The following is a 15,878-nucleotide window of genomic DNA, read 5'->3' on the forward strand; positions in this document are numbered from 1 at the left end:
TGTTTAAAAAATGGTTTTGCACATATTTACCAAGATTTTCTAATTAAAAAAAAAAAAAAAAAGTTAACCTCAGGTCTGTTCCATCCCGTTCTACTAAAGCAATGCGTTCGGGAAAGAATGTTGACACTTCAAGATGTTGAATTTTGCAACCTTCTGAAAAGATCACTGGAGAGTCCAATGTCCTAAAATACACCTAGAACACTGACAAGTTTCTGCAAATGGATAATCTGGTTTCATAAAATAGCAGCTTTTCTACATGTTTAAACTAGACTTGGAATATCTCTTTTATATCTTCACGTATCTGGCTCTACTTCTTTTCTATGGTAAAAAACAGGAAACAAAAAAGTATCAGAAGTCCCAGGAGCAATTACTTGAACCAAAACACTAAACCCAAGCACCTTCCCAAACAATTAATAACTAATTTTTCCCTGTTAAGAGATGCTGATTTAAGCCAAAATCCAAAACATTCCCTAACTTCAACAGGCAGAAAAGCATAACACATTTTACAAAAAGTTTGGAACCAGAAACTCATCTATCTTCACTCACTCCCACGACAAACAACAAAACCTTTATATCCAGTCTTCTCCTTTTCCTCAGGAAGAAAAATATCATAGGTTTGTTACCTGAACACTTTTATTTTAAGCATCTTTAGTTTAACTTGTTAAAATTTTGCGATGTTGGCATTTTACAGTTTCACATAACAACTGTGATGAGTTTGGAGGGGAGGAAGGGTGCTTTAATTTCCTCTAAAAACATTCCCAGCTATTAACTGGCAGATTTTCTGTATTTGAAAAAAAAATACAAAAAAAAGTTAAGCCTTACAGCACCCTTGTGACACAAGATGAGGCAGAAGGGTTTAAAACACAGTTCAAAATCACAACAGGGGTCAGTTAACAGCGCAGAGGTCTGAATGATGCCTGGGTCTCTCCCTTCCCCAGCATGCTTTCTCAGACCAGAAATGCTCTCAGGCCCATTTCTTACCTCAGCGAGTTATCTGGATGTGTCTCCATGTGGGACTCCAGCCCATACTTGCAAAAAAAATCTTTGAAACACACTGGACAGTGATAAACGTCGTCCTCCTTCTTATCCCCTTCACCTGACTGACCATCCTCGACGACCTTCAGAGACAGGAAAAAAAACTCACTAGACTGAATTTTAAGCAACAAACCAAATATGCAGTCCATTTGAAGTCCTCCTCTCAAAAACAAATCAGTGGGCTTCACCTGCAACTCTGCTGCAGGTGACCAGAAATGGCTCATTTTGGCAGCAGCAAGACGGTGAGAGGCACAGACTCAGCACATGTGAGAATATGCACGACAGAAAAGGAGGCTCAGCAAGAGATGAAGCGTGCAGCTAAGTCACAGATATATCAGTTCTAATGAGAAACGGTGATGGGAACAACTTATAAACCCCTATGTTTATATACCACTGAACTAGCATTCCTCCCCCTTCAGAAAGCCAGGCGAGCTGTCAGACTAAATTATTTATGCCACTGAAATATTGCCAACTGCTAACTCAAGTGGTCCATGGAAAAGCAATGAACTTCTGCATGTTTTCTATAGCCCTCTTCTGATTACAGGGAGAAAGCTTGCACAGGAACAAGGGGATACTGAGCTAAATGGAGCTGCTACTAGTTCACCATTTAGAGATTGTAAGTGGAAAGGGTCAAATTAAGTTTGGCAGTCACCATACATTTTGTATAAATGACTGAAATGCAATAAAATATTTCATAAACAAAACCCTAATGGAAATGTCTAGCCTTCAAATAAATATTTTCTGGTTGCTCTTGCAACTCAAATAATGCAGGATTATGCTACTGCAAAAGGGAAATGTGCTACACATTTTTTTTCTCCAGACCAAAACAAAAATGCACTTAAGTTTTTTCTGCTTTTGAAGTAAACACTGTTTCTTTTTTAAAGTTCTAATCACTATCCTGCAAGAGTACTAATAATTAAACAAGGAAAAAAATAGGGGAAAAGTTACAGTAGCAGAAGAATAGTTCATCCTCTTCTCATCCAACATCAGCTAATACAACTCAAAAGCAAACCCAGACATTTATAAACAATATAGAAAAAAAAGGAATTCTTTCAGTCTCTGAAATTAGAAATTCATTGTTGATTTCAGACAACACTGTTGACGACAAAGGAAAAACATGGTATCTTAAAATGTACAGGGCTATAACAAAGACCAAATTTAACTATTCCCATGCTGTCTGCATGAACACAGCAGCTGGAAGTTTAGGAGGCAGCCAGGAAAGCCTTTTGCTGCATGCCTGGTAAAGAACCTTTTTTGCAGGCGTCCTCTCCTCTCTGTCCATCTCAGCATCTTGACTAAGTTTCCGTTTCGAAGATAATCGCCTGCGCTTCAGTGGAGACGGGGGAGTTGTGCTCGCTGTGCTGTTTGGATCCTTCTCGTGAATCTTCATGTGCCTGAGCAGGAGGGGGAAGACGACACTGTCAGCAGGCAAATAATTGGGACAGGAAGTCCGCGTAAATTTTAATGCCAACACTCTTCCAAGGTTTGCCTTTAAAGGAACGCGGCAGAGATCCCACGAACTGCACTGCACTTCTGAAAGGCAGCTGGGGCATGATCCAGCATGGGCTCTTTACAGCGCCCCTGAGCATGCGGGGTGGTGGGCATAGAGTCCAGCATCTATCCCCATGCCCCAGCCCACAGGATGGCTCTCACCCGATACCGCCTGACCCCAGGAGCACCGCATCTATCCCCCATCACCCATGAGGCCCTGCTTATGCCGAAAGCCACGCAGTGATCCACACACCTGGCCGCAGTCTGGTGGTGGTCTAGCAAGTGAACGCCTGTAGCTTAGCATTCACTTTTCTCAATGCAAAAGAAGCACCCTGTCTTCAGCTGGCTCTCCTTTTACTGCTTCAGACCATACCCCAAAATGCATTGGTATGTGCCAATGTCAGAACAACACTTAAATGCACTCCTATTTCCTTCTCAGCCTTAAGACAGAATACTGGTGCACCCAGAAATCAAATTTCAGCTGCAAATGTGAAGTCAGGATATATCTGCTAATTCTGTTTAGCTGCAGCAGGTATGGCTTGCAAAATTCAGTATTGCCAAAATGTGTTCACAAGCCCCTGTCCCCAGGACAATGACTATTTCTTGTCACAGAGTCACTGAAAAAGGGAAAAAAGATTCCACAAAGTCCACCCATACTTCCCCCAGGTTACAAGTATCATCATTGCAGGATGGGTCTCTAAACCCCAGCAAACTGACCGAGAGACACCTAGTGTATTTCTTTGGTTCTCTGATGCTGTGTATAAACCCCAGGGAGAAAGTGACTCAGGAAGGAATCTCACAAATATCTGTATACCTGACCCACTTGCCCTCACAGTCTGCTGTGTTTGCAACTCAACGAAGATACTCTCGCCCGGTTAGATGACAGGTATTACTCCCACGTTTCTTCTTTGGAGTACTCAAAGCTTAGCTAGTATTCTTTTTAAAAACAGATGTAGGGCCTTTAGCCTCAAATTTTCTGAACTCAAGTGCTTTCAAAAATAATCTAACTTAGGCTCCTACCTTCCAACATGCAATGGAAATTCTCACTTCTAATAGTTAGAAATAGGAGTGTAGGAGAGAGGTATCCTTTGTCTGTGTGACTGACTTCAAAGCAGCACAAGGGAGACAATGTTAATGGCATTTGGGCACGCTCCTTCAGAAGTCACACCACCAACTCAGCTCAGGATGGTGCCATTTCACTTGACTGCATGCTATCATGTTCAAACATGAGAGAATGTTGTAATCTAGACAAGTCTCATATGTCCTCATAACTGCTTGGGTGTTATGACATAAAATCAATTTTAGTTTTGAATGCCAAGGGCGTGATGCTGCAAGATAACACACTGGACCAAACTGACCCACGGGCAGAAGCTGCTGGGATGACTGTCTCCCAGCACAATGCTTTTTATTTGTTTCCTTTCACAATCTGTGAACGTTTAGATAAAGCCAACTAAATTACTGTCTCAAATTACACCCGGTCTTCTGAGGGTGTTATGCAGGAACAGCCTGCATTCAAAAGCCCTGGGTGTATTAGAACCCCTGCAAGATTAAAATGGCTGGTCAGCTGCTGCCAGCTTTCGACTCCCAGCCTTTTGGTGGACCAAACTGAGTCCCCTAGTAACCCTCACAGGTCACATAACAAGGGGATGGATGCTGGTGACATGTGCTGGTCACGCTGTGGGAGGCTCCAGAAGGAGAGAGCATCTGTGTGCAGATGTGCCCAGCAAGCTAGGTAGCGAGAGCTGCCCACAGTGGTTGCAGATAAACCTGAAAAGCAACTGGAAATGACCAGCCAAAAACGCAGGATCCAATTCCAGAGGCACAGCAAAATGCAGAAGGTGGTTTGTTGGCCTTTTTTTTTTTCTTTTTGGTAAAGAGTGCTTTCTAATTTTGATGAGATCTCCCTTTTGCATGTGTTGTCTGTCCCCCCAGATAGGGCCAGCCAGCCAGCCAGACACCCGGCCTGCATGCTCACCCTTCTGGCAGCCTGGCTGACACCTAGCTAGTATTACTTGGCCAGTAACTTTTCAGAAAGGTAGACAGTGAAAGCAGTCGAGCTAAATCACATTCACCCAGAAAACAAACAAACAACAAACTGCTATACATAAAGTGTGGGACTTCTTGTTTCTATTTTCTTTTCAAGTCTCTTTTCTGTCAGTACCAAGTATACAGAACTCCTGTTTAGTAGCTGCCCATGCAAAACAGCTTCCTTAGGGCTAAGCTATTTTCTCTGCTGTTCATTCATCTGCTTAACTCTGCGTTTCGACAGAGCTGCTCCTACGTGAGAGGGGTGCAATGGCACATCCAGAGTGAACAGGAGAAACTGGAGACCTCCAGGTGAGTGCCAGTCCAGCCTGGCACCTCTGCCTGGCTTGACTCAATCCATGCTAATACACCGGCTCCTGCAAGTCCCAAAAGCAGTCCAGCTGTGTTTGCAATATAATGCATGCTAATAAGGCAGGGCTTGTTAATGTGGGTGCAGCACCGCAGGCTTTGCTACTACACCTGGTGTTGAAGTCATCAGCTGTCCCCAGCCTGCAGATCTCCTGCCTGCATTCCCATGCACACTTTTGCCATGCCCAAAAAGCATGAGCAGAATCCATACCCCCAGCAGGGAATGTGGTAATCCCTTCATGTTTTAGTTTTGCATATTTGAAAGGAAGCAGCCTGAGCTATTGAGCTATAAACAGGAAGACACCCTGACTGCACCTTTGACTTTTACTGTGTAGGTCAAATATCACAGACACTCTGATAGCTCTCTGCATCCAATCATTAAGGAAAAAGAAAAATCTGAAAGCAAAGCAGCAGGTTCCAGAGTTCTCAAGGAGAGTTGCAACCTGTCCACATTACAGCAAGCAGGTTTATTCCTTTGACAGGTTAAGCAAGTTTCACTACATCGAGTCAAGGGTGGAGAGGAAAAAGATTACTAGAGCTACAACCCAAGATAAGCATGAAGATAAAGCTGAGCAGTACAAAGGATAGACACAATCTTCATCTCTCTCTTTTTACCTTGCAACATGGATGTCATTGTGCCTCTGCCTCTAGAAAACATTTATCACCCAACTTAGGTTGAACTGCAGCAGATGCCAAGTCACATCCACATCCACAGACTTTCTTTTAAAGTTAAATGTTCCCTTCACCAAGGCTCCTTTTACTTTAAAAGTTTCCTAACTATAACTAATAGGGGGGGTGGGGGTGGGGGAAGTGTTGCCTTATTCTCCTTTAAAAGAGTTTGCCTTGATTAGATCTTATATGTAACACTGAAAATGCTCGACCTCACTGTTTAGCCTGCCAAGACACCAGGAGAACAGGAACAAAGCTGTGCTTAGAAGTTATTTTCCCATTGTGACTATAACAACATAGTTTGGCCTGACAACACCAGCATACTTTGAACATGAAAGCCCGGCTCATAAGTCAGCCTGGCTTTCAGCATCTACAGTGACAAAGGAAAATGACATAACATTCATAAATTCTAAAAAAAAAAAGATAAACACTCAACACTTTAAGTGAGAAAAAAAAAAAGAAGGGCAAAATAAGGACATGCACGGAAATGCTCATGTTCAGCCACAGAACCAGCTTACAATAACACTTACCAGCACCTCAGAAGTGACCACTACCTCGGCTCAGGAGAGCCACGGCTGAGGGAACTTTGCTTTTTTTCTAATTTAAATCAATGAAATGTAGCTCTGAGCCATCCTACAGGGCAGCCCACAAGCAGCAGACAAGCTCAGGATGGTGCAGAGTCCTGAAAACTGCACTTCATGCAGTGGTTATCAGTCTCCCCAGCACGCAGGTTGGTCACACACACTTGGACAAGTTCTGAGGGTGCAACACTAAAATGATTCACAAAATGAAATGAAGGAGACAAAAATCTGTGCTTAATACCAGTGAGGATTCTGAGCACTATGTGCTAGTTGGCTTTGATTAAACTCTCTGAGTAAGTGATAGAACTCTGTTTAGAATGAGTCCAGACACAGAGCCAGAAGAGTTTGCAAAGAATAATCCTGAAATGGCAAGAGGAAATTAAGTATTTTCCAAACAAGGTCTGATCCACCTCTGAACTGAACTCTTAATGTTTAAGAATTGCCATGCAAAAAATGCAGATAACTTACTACACGCTCTGCTTTTCACAGCACAGCTGTATGTGAAAATGCTCTCCTCATAATCTCTTTCCTCCCCCTCACAAAAAGAATTTCACAGGTGAGCCAAGAGGATCCAACTGTGCTATGACTGTGTGCCAGTCGGCCCTCACAACAAAATCACATTTTTCAACTGCTTTACTGCAGCTGAAAAATTCCATCCTCCCTGGGAGAATCACCTTCCGCTTCCCCTCTTGTGCCACAGCTTTCCTCTTCCCTCCAGCATCACGTGAACAGAATGACCAAGATGATAGTGCACAAGAATTCCCCTCACTTGTTTTTTTTTTTAAAAAAGCAACACAAACAAAAACAAAAACAAATGGGCAGTAAGTCTTTGTCCCAACAGCGCACTGCAGAGCATGATTTCAGAAGGGTGAACATTGGACCAGAACAGTGGCAAGTGAATACTTCACTGCTTTTCACTGAAGAAGAGACTTTTGTGAAAACAAACAAATGCAGAACTCAAGTGCCTTACTCCTTTTTCTCTCCTTGGATGGTGTTGGATCAGTGCCTAAGGGAGGTGACTCACGGGGGGGGGGGGGGGGGGGGGGAAGCATGTGCCCTACTGAACTGATACGCAGTTTCTGTCGGTCACATCCCCATCTTTACTGCATCTCCAAAAAGGGTTGCTGCATTTTCTTAATGCAGAGGGGATTTGCATGTTGATCATATAAGCTTTCTGGAGGTCTCGAAACAGGGCAGCCCACAGCTCCAGTGCCAAAACCAGAACGTGGGAAGGTTTTGACTGGCTGGCTCAAGGCTAGAACCAGGAGTCAAAGCATCCTAAAAGAGGCAACTGCACAACACAGCTGCTCCCAGCTCCAGGTCCCACTGAATTATGAACAAAACCAGGAGCTCCTGCTTTGCATGCAGATAACCCGAGCAGCACCACTTTGTCTCTTGGGGAGGAAGCATCCCTCTGCCTCAGCTTGTGTGGGAATCCCTCACCTCTGTCTCTGGGGAGAAAAACCGCACCATCCTTGCGACCCAGGTTTCCGTGGCTGCTGATGTTCTCCACATCCCTGAAAAAGGGCATGCCTGCCCCAGAGGCCCAGGCAAAAGGAAGGTGTGGAACAAAAGGGTGGATCTACAGCCTCTGAGCAGGGTCCAGGGTTAAAGCCTCTCCCTTATAACCATGGCAGCACAAGCACTGCTGGCTTTCAGTCAAGAGGTTTATGCCAGGTAGGTCTGATTAGAAGGAGCAGCATGTCCAGAGGGGGAGCAGCAAGCAATTTCACTCGGGCCCGGTTGGGAAAGTCCCAGCATCTAAATCAAGATTAATTCTTGAGCGCAGGATCCAGTGCATGTATAAACACCCTCCTCCTCCCTCACATCTCCACTTCTGTGAAAACACAGTGGGGAGGCCAATGAATCTGGGCATTATCAGTCCAGAGAGATCATCTGACAGTATCAAGTTCAGGTTCTGGCTTCATATCCCACATATTATTTATTCTAAGTTTCTCCACTTTACCACTAGATGTACCCTATACTCTACTGAATTGCACATTGCTGTTCCTCATCTCCCTTGTGATTTCTGAGCAGTCTGGTATCAAAATCTAGGGGATGATTCTCACACATCTGATACTTACCTAAAGACACATCCAACCACTCAGAGAATGAAAATAAAAAATAATGCTTTTTAGGCTTTACCTTATTGAAAATATACTACTGTATTATTTTTTTCCCCAAAGTAAAGAGTTCCTCAAGTTCACCAAGCTAGTCTGGGAAGGACTGAGCTGGTCAGATTCCCTAAGCATGATTTGGTTGATACAATTGCTTTATTTCTTCCACTGTTTTCTTCCCTGAGATTTTTCACTTACACTACTACTTTCAAATAACAGTAACATTTCTGAAGAATCAAAAAATATATATTTTCAGTAATCTGCAGTAAAGAGCATACCTAACATTCAATATATGAGCAACTATTTATGTTTAAAAACAAACAAACAAACATTTGCTTTATCTAAGTTTCAACTTCGTGTCACCATATCAGGACCAATAAGAGCGCAGGATGTGTGCACACAGGATGAAAATTGGACCATGATGTTCTTTGGACCCACAAAATGAAAAAAGTCTCAGAGAACAAGAAAAGGCAGCCTTCAAAATTACACTGCTAATGTCTCCTCTGAGAAATTTCTATGTCATGTCAGTTTTGTCACTGTTGCTTTGTTCTGCTTAACAGATCTTACTTCAGCCCAAATGGTCCAGAAATGTAGCAAAACACAGGGGACTACTCTTTAAAGCTTCTGCTATTTGACACGCATGGGAAATGAATCTTAAACAAACAGAAAGTGAAGCAGCAGCATTTTTAGGAGCAATCACTTAATACACTTCTGCTAACCCTCTCCTTAGTGTCTCGTGAATATGACTGGAACTTAAGTCAAAAGTACAGTAACATTATACTCTTGGGTTAAAGAGTTTAGTCAGTTGTTTGTTCGTTGAAACATGTACAGAATCTGTATCGACAATGTATTTCCGGTGCTAATTACAAACTTCAGCCACTTAAGAGAGCAATTCATGCAGCCCTTGCCAGTTGTAATCACAGGAACCAGAAAGATGCAGGTAATTTTGCAAATCAGACCTGATCTGCACTTGGATGAGTTTCTATTTTTCTTCTCCTTGGCTCCTTTGCTACTTTTATTCTCAAAATTACAAAAATGATCCCAAAAGCCCTAAGCCACACAAGCACACTTCACAGCAAATTGAGAGGCATGACAACACAAAAAACTCAACTACTTGGGAAATGCTTTCTTACAACAATCTCAAAACAGATTTCAAGCCCCACCGAACAGCCTAGTCTTAGCCAGTGACGGATGCTAATTTGTGGCAAAGAGAACAGCCAGCAATCTCCAGGGCTCAGCTGCTGAGAGCCATGGCAATGCAGGTGATTCCATCAAAAAGCCCGGGCAGGGCGGACAGGTCCCAGGAGGACCAGGTTGGGAAGCACTGACTCACTTTGGCCGTGTGTCTGCAGCCACGTCGTGCCACATAGACGTGCCCCCAGTGTCCCTCTGAGCCCAGTGCGGGCTGCAGGGCCTGTCCATCTCCCTGCGACACGAGGCAAAGCAAAACCAGCCTTACAGCTGGGTGGCAGGCAGCATCATTCGGGTGACACGAGCATTATTATTCAGATCCGCCCAGACTACCTGGGAGCACCAGGGTAGCAAAAGCCACCTGTGATTGGGTTCAAACAACAGACTAGAAACCCCTTCCAGCGCTACCAGGATGGCCTGCAAAGTTAACCAGCGCCATGCAGCTGCCAGTACGTGACACCTAAGGACATATTATACACGTACATGCACACAAAGCATTTTGTACTTTTATCCTAGAATAAAATTTTTGCTTTGCCGCGAATAAAGGCAAGTTGCAAGCGTGACTGAGAGGAAAGATACTGATCTACAAATCCAAAAAGTTGGGGGGAGGTACCATTTCTGAATAATTATGCTGTATTCACAGATATTTAAGCAACTACTTGCGACGCAGAATCAGCAAGTTGTAACAGGCTGGGATTGATACAACTGCATTCCCAGCCTGGCTCAAAGTCACTCCTGTTCTCTCTACCAGAAGTGTTGTCAGAACACCTCAAAGGAAAAAAAGGGAGACAAATATTTGCCTGATGATGCTGTGACAGGGAAGTGATTCAAAACATGCCTCCAAAGCAAAGCTTACCAAAGGACAGCAAAAGAAAGCACTCATTTGCCATCTGCATCAAAGCTTGCAGAAGGGAGGGCAAAAGAGGCGAGAAATACAGTCTGCCCTTCCCAATATCACTTCACCAAACTGCCTGCCTGCAGTCTGCATTAAATTCAGAGCAGACCTAAATTAACATTGCCTAATACTGCATGGAGACTTCTAAGCCGTAAAAAACTCGTTAATAAGTATTAAACAAGATCCCTCTGCGGCCCCCATGCTCCTTTAAGCTTGAAGACAAAAGTTTATTAACAACAGTAAAACTAAGCAGGAATAAGGCTTTTAAAAGTGTACCAAAAACCTGGCCTGGGACATTCTGAACTGCTGTTTTCTTTCATCTTTTTGGAAATTTGTGGTTTTCAGGCACTTCCTTTAGTTATCATGGTGTAAAAGCCTTGTCAATAAATTCAGAATTGATTTTAAACTTCACAGTAAAACAAGTGTGACTAGATGGTAAGGACAACTGAAGCTGTTTTAAATTTTAGCATCAGGGAAAAAAATCAGAGAGAAAGAATTTGAGAAGGGATGTCAGAAGGTCTTATCCGTAACAGCAAGCAAGGCTGAAGAAGTCCCAGGTACATCCTGCCTCCCCCAAAACCGCACCCTTTTAACAACCAAGCAAACATAAGTCTCGGCTACTTCCCAGAACCAGGCAGAGCCATCGTGCAGTTGCTGCCCTGTCACACTCCACTGTTGAGCAATCCTGATGGCACAGAGCAGAGAACAACTTGCTGCGTCACACTGCTCAAGGAGGAAAAAACAGACGGCCACAGGGCCACAGCAATGCTGGGGATGCTGCGCAGATGGAGCCCAGTACCTCCCCTCCCCCCCCACCCCACCCCCCCCGGCCTGCAAACAAGGAAGCTGCACCAGATAACAAGCACATCTTCATTAAAACAGGGTCTCCACATAACCCTGATATCAGCAGTCACCATGTAACTCGAGGGGCAAGGAAGTAAGGGTTATCGCTGCACACACAAGTTGTGCAAACTTCTGCCAGCGCTGCAGACCGCATCCTAGCAGGCCCAGCTTCAAGTGTTCAGCCCATTTCCTCTCCTGTTCCTGAACATGTGGTCCTCCTTCCTCACCAGCGGTGATCTCACACACAGCACCAGGAAAAGGTTTCTCGTCTCATTCCACGGCTCTGCTTTAGTCCAGCAGAGTAGCTGGAAACTGAAGTCCCTGCACGACTTGTGCTACTTTACAGGAATCAGCAGAAACTGCAGCAGAACATGGGGAGTTTAGGATGTTGGGCCCACACAGAAGTTGCATACCTCCTCTGCTTTATGACATCTTTCCACACAAAGCACTGGAGAGCTGGCTCTGAGGAATTACTAAAAATCACTGAGACTGTTCAGAAAACTTCAGCTAAGAGAGCAGCCTGACAAAGTCAGCACACCTATTGATGCCCTCAAGAAAGAGAAAGCAGTGCTTGTACTCTGTGTGGTATTCACCAGCTGCACCATGGTGCTACTGCTTTATAGACCTGTTTTTTGTTTTGTTTTTTTTTGCTGAAGCTGTGCATCATGCAGGTGAACATCACAGATCAAAAACATGAGTGTAAGGCCCCAGTGAATGAACAGCTTATTTTTAAAAGGGGAGAAAAGAGAAAGGCAAAATAAACCCGCTGACCCCGAGAGGGGGCACATACTGTAGTGTGCTGGTTGCAGCATGCTGAATTAGAACAGGTTGAGCAGGTTAGATACTGGGGGGAGAAAAGGTAAAGCTGGAAGACACATTAAAGGTGGAACGACAGCAACCACAAATGCAGTTGGAGATAGACTTTTTCCTCCTTCTCTTTGGTACTTGGCCCAGGAGTCTCTTCAGACAACATTCAACACGCGCTCATTAAAGCAGCAAGGCAAGCATTTATGACATGCATGCACAACAGGCTAAGCAAAGATTTCCCTAACATACAAACTTTCCCAGCAAACTTTCTCAGCAACCAGCATTTTCTACACAGAATTGCCCAAACTGAAGTACAGAACTAGAAGACAAACCAGAATGCCATCCGGACACGCTGCTTGTTAACCTTGAGAGCCAACATATCCACAAGACTTGCTACAATGCTGGGCTTATGGCAAAGGACTAACAGCCCCTCAACTGGCTGCAAAGATCACCTGGATTTTCTAGTGCTTGCAAAGTTAAAGCTTGTATTTATTTTGTGGCTCTTCTAAGGTGAGAAGAGGAGGTAACATCCCCAAGAATATTAAACCTTTAGAGGAGGTTATGTTCCTGAAAGGGTACATATGCGGAAAGATCAAGGTCGCCGCAGCCATGTGCTCTGCGACTAGCGTCTAATCTGTCAAGTGGCTTGTGCTCATTTGAGCTGTGACACGGGTAACAAAGCAGCACTACGCTATGCTGAATACACTCTGTTACACGAAGATTTATGTTACTGCCTGTGAGGAGGGTGGTATTACCCAGCGATGTCGGACCACCTTCCCCTTGGCACGATTCATACCCAAAAACTGAAGTGACCACTGAGGGCAGAGCGTCCCCTCTGCCTGCAGAAAACCAAACCGTAAAAACCCACAACCTTACAAGGTACAAGCTCAGATTTAAGTATTAATTAAAGGACACACACACACACACACAAAATCTGGGGCTGAAAAGCTCACGGAAGTGTTTCTAATGTTTAGGTACCGAAGAGCTGTGGAGATGCAAGTATAATGTTCCTCATTGTGTACGCTTTGGTTCTCAAGAACAATGGAGCTAATTAAGGTCAGCATATAAATCTTAACTCTGCACTTCCTTGCTTTGCTTGATTCTAATCAGATCTCAGCATTAGTGTTTTTGTGTTAACTTCCTTTGCTGTTCTTTAATGATAACTGAAGGGGGATACTGTCCAAGGCTGCAAGCAGTGCTCAACACATCTGAAATCATGGCATCTCCTTACAGCTCCAAGGGCTCACAGTGGTACTGCGACACAAGAGCTCCTTTAGGGTCACTTACAGCTGAAGATATCCATGGTGTGGTTTTTTTTTGAGCATCCTATTTATGTATCATGTGAATTAAATAACGGTTTATGTAAAGTCTTTACAAAGATGACCAATCTACTCAGCGGCAGTGAGACAGACAAAAGTTTCTGCCTGGGACTATTAAAAATACTTTGTTCCTCCAATTCTTATCAAAGACACAGAGAAACAGACTCTTTCTGCTATACACTACTGTTGAAAAGTCCTGACCTTTTCTTTCTTTTTTTTTTTAACATGGAGGTCCCAGTAGGGTACCAAACGTTTACTCTGGACATATCTGCTGACAGGAGAGACCAAAAACATTTCTCTCCATCTGTTTCCTCACCTTTATTTACAAAATGTATTAGTGAAAACATAAGGAACATTTTTTAACCGCAAAGAAAACCAGAACAGATATCACATCTCACTTGTCTCCTACAGCTACAGTTATCAATTACTAGAAGAAGAAATTAGCCCTTTGTGTTAGTTATCCCCGCTCAAGAATTAGGGCACTTGTATTTGCTGAAGCTTATCTTTTACTAGCATGGTGACAGTGGTTAAATCATTCCCCACATATAAGGAATGCATCTGAAAGCCTGTATAGATCCTGCTTCTTCATATTTAAGAGCACTGAAATAAAAGCTCCTCAGGAGACGACCAAAGAGACATTTCTGTTGTGCAAGACAATCAATGGCCTTTTCACACACGCGAAGTGTCAGTCATTTTCAGTGTGGCAAGTTCTCTGGGTACTTGTTTTTTGTTTCAAGATCTTAGGTGTTCAATCTTCCAAAGGTACCCAAAATTTGATACCAAATTTCCACTTGGCCATCTTTGCAAACCACCATAAACCAAACAATGTTGCAACAAGACAGTTCCTCTCCCCTTCTGCAACTCCCCTCCTGTTACCTCCCCCCTCCCCCCCAAAAAAAAACCAGCTCATCATGCCTTTTTAGCTATGTTCTGCCTCCAAAAATTCCCATCTTAAGCAAATGCCAGACTGCATGCATGTGCTAGACTGCAGAGATCCTATTTGTACTTCAAGGCTGGGCATTGTTACTGCACTGCACCCTACAAAGCACACACAACTTACTGGAAGCGGGCCAGTGCCATAAATAACATAGGAGAAATTCACAGGTGGAATGCAGGGAGAGGATGGATTTAGCCAGATCTCAAAGACACTCTGCGTATTGGATGTTTGAGAAGTCACAGGCAGCCTGTATGCATGCCTGCCCATAAAACACATATCCATGTTAAAGAGAGCTGGGAAATCATTGAAGTATATGCATCTCAATCCCTGTGCCTTTATGGGGATCCAACGCTCATCATCCAAACAGTAAGTTACAGTCTTCACTAAGTGTATGCTCTTCATTTGCCAGTGAAGGTGGCTGGCTAAAACAACAAAATTCACAGGTTCCCCTCCAGCACACGCATTTTCTATCTTTCTCAAAAAACCTCAGCAACAGGTTTGCTCTCAAAAAAAAGCTCAGCAACATATACACACACACGAAGCATCGTTTAAAAATTTGAATAGCAGAACAGTACCATGCACTGGTAACAAAAACAGCTGTTTGTCTCTCTAAGCACGTTAAAAAAAGAAGTTTTGGAAAATTATCTAACACTGAGAATAAGACTGAGAATGAAAGTGCCTTCTTAATTAAAAGAAGAAATACCTTCTTTGATAGGACCCTTTGTAAGCATGCTTCAAAGCATAGCTTCTGCAATCCAGATCTTCCAATTTGAGTTTCAAAGACTTCTGCATGTGGTTGTTGCATGTGGTGTTTTGCATGTGCCAAAAAAAAAAATCCCCCAACTTTGAGACCTGTTCCTGAGATAGTCCATAAACAGCCTATGAGTACTTAAGTAGGATGTAACTAAAAAGCCTTTATGAAGAACTTTTCCAGGTAGAGGGCAAGGAGTGGAAGGGGAGAAAAGGTCAATACCTGTGACATTCTGGTTTCACACACAACGCTTCAGTTAGTTTGCATTATCACACTTACAGACAGCATGGCGAACACCAGCCATAGACACTGCAGCTTAGTTTACCAAACTGGGGAAGTCATGGTTGAAATACATATATTATTCCTTAACTCTTTTCAAACTTGCCACAGAGCCTTTAATAGCTACGCACTGGAAACTGGCAGGAAGGTCATTTCTCGCCTCCTGTCTGGCATTTATATTCTATTAACATTTCCAAGTTGCATGCAGAACATGTCTTTGGCAGGGAGGAAAATGTGATTTTAAAGTGATAGGTACAGACCATCCTTAACTACAGAAATGGAAAAGGAGCTGTTGGCAAAGTCTCCTACCCCAAAGGAAACCCTTCTGGAGCAAGTGGAGGCATCACTCTTCCCACTGAAGTCTGATGCATGTTCTACTGGAATGCAGCACAGTAAGTCAAGCAAACTCTTTTCTCTACCTTAAGGTCCCTTGCTAAAGCTCACAAATCAACACCACCATCAAAACCCACAGCAGCAGACTAACTCCTCTGTCTACATTTTGGGGAGACGTAGTGGGGGAGATGGAAGAAGAGGCTTGCAACTTCCTATTTAGTGGCAGAGTCTAGACC

The 15,878-nt window shown here is 43.6% G+C and overlaps 1 protein-coding gene across 5 annotated transcripts in view; it reads right to left on the reverse strand.

Moving 5' to 3' along the window:
- The window catches only part of RREB1 (ras responsive element binding protein 1), a 125,826-nt gene that overhangs the window by 40,571 nt on the left and 69,377 nt on the right, over positions 1-15,878 (reverse strand). For all 5 annotated transcript variants that reach the window (XM_035560336.2, XM_035560339.2, XM_035560338.2 and 2 more), the window contains 2 exons: positions 2,285-2,429; positions 982-1,118 (listed from right to left, as the gene is read on the reverse strand). In XM_035560336.2, the coding sequence (XP_035416229.1) occupies positions 982-1,118; positions 2,285-2,429 (282 nt within the window). The remainder of the gene's footprint in view (positions 1-981; positions 1,119-2,284; positions 2,430-15,878) is intronic.

Source organism: Cygnus atratus, chromosome 2 (assembly GCF_013377495.2).
Source record: "Cygnus atratus isolate AKBS03 ecotype Queensland, Australia chromosome 2, CAtr_DNAZoo_HiC_assembly, whole genome shotgun sequence".
NCBI classification, from domain to species: domain Eukaryota; kingdom Metazoa; phylum Chordata; class Aves; order Anseriformes; family Anatidae; genus Cygnus; species Cygnus atratus.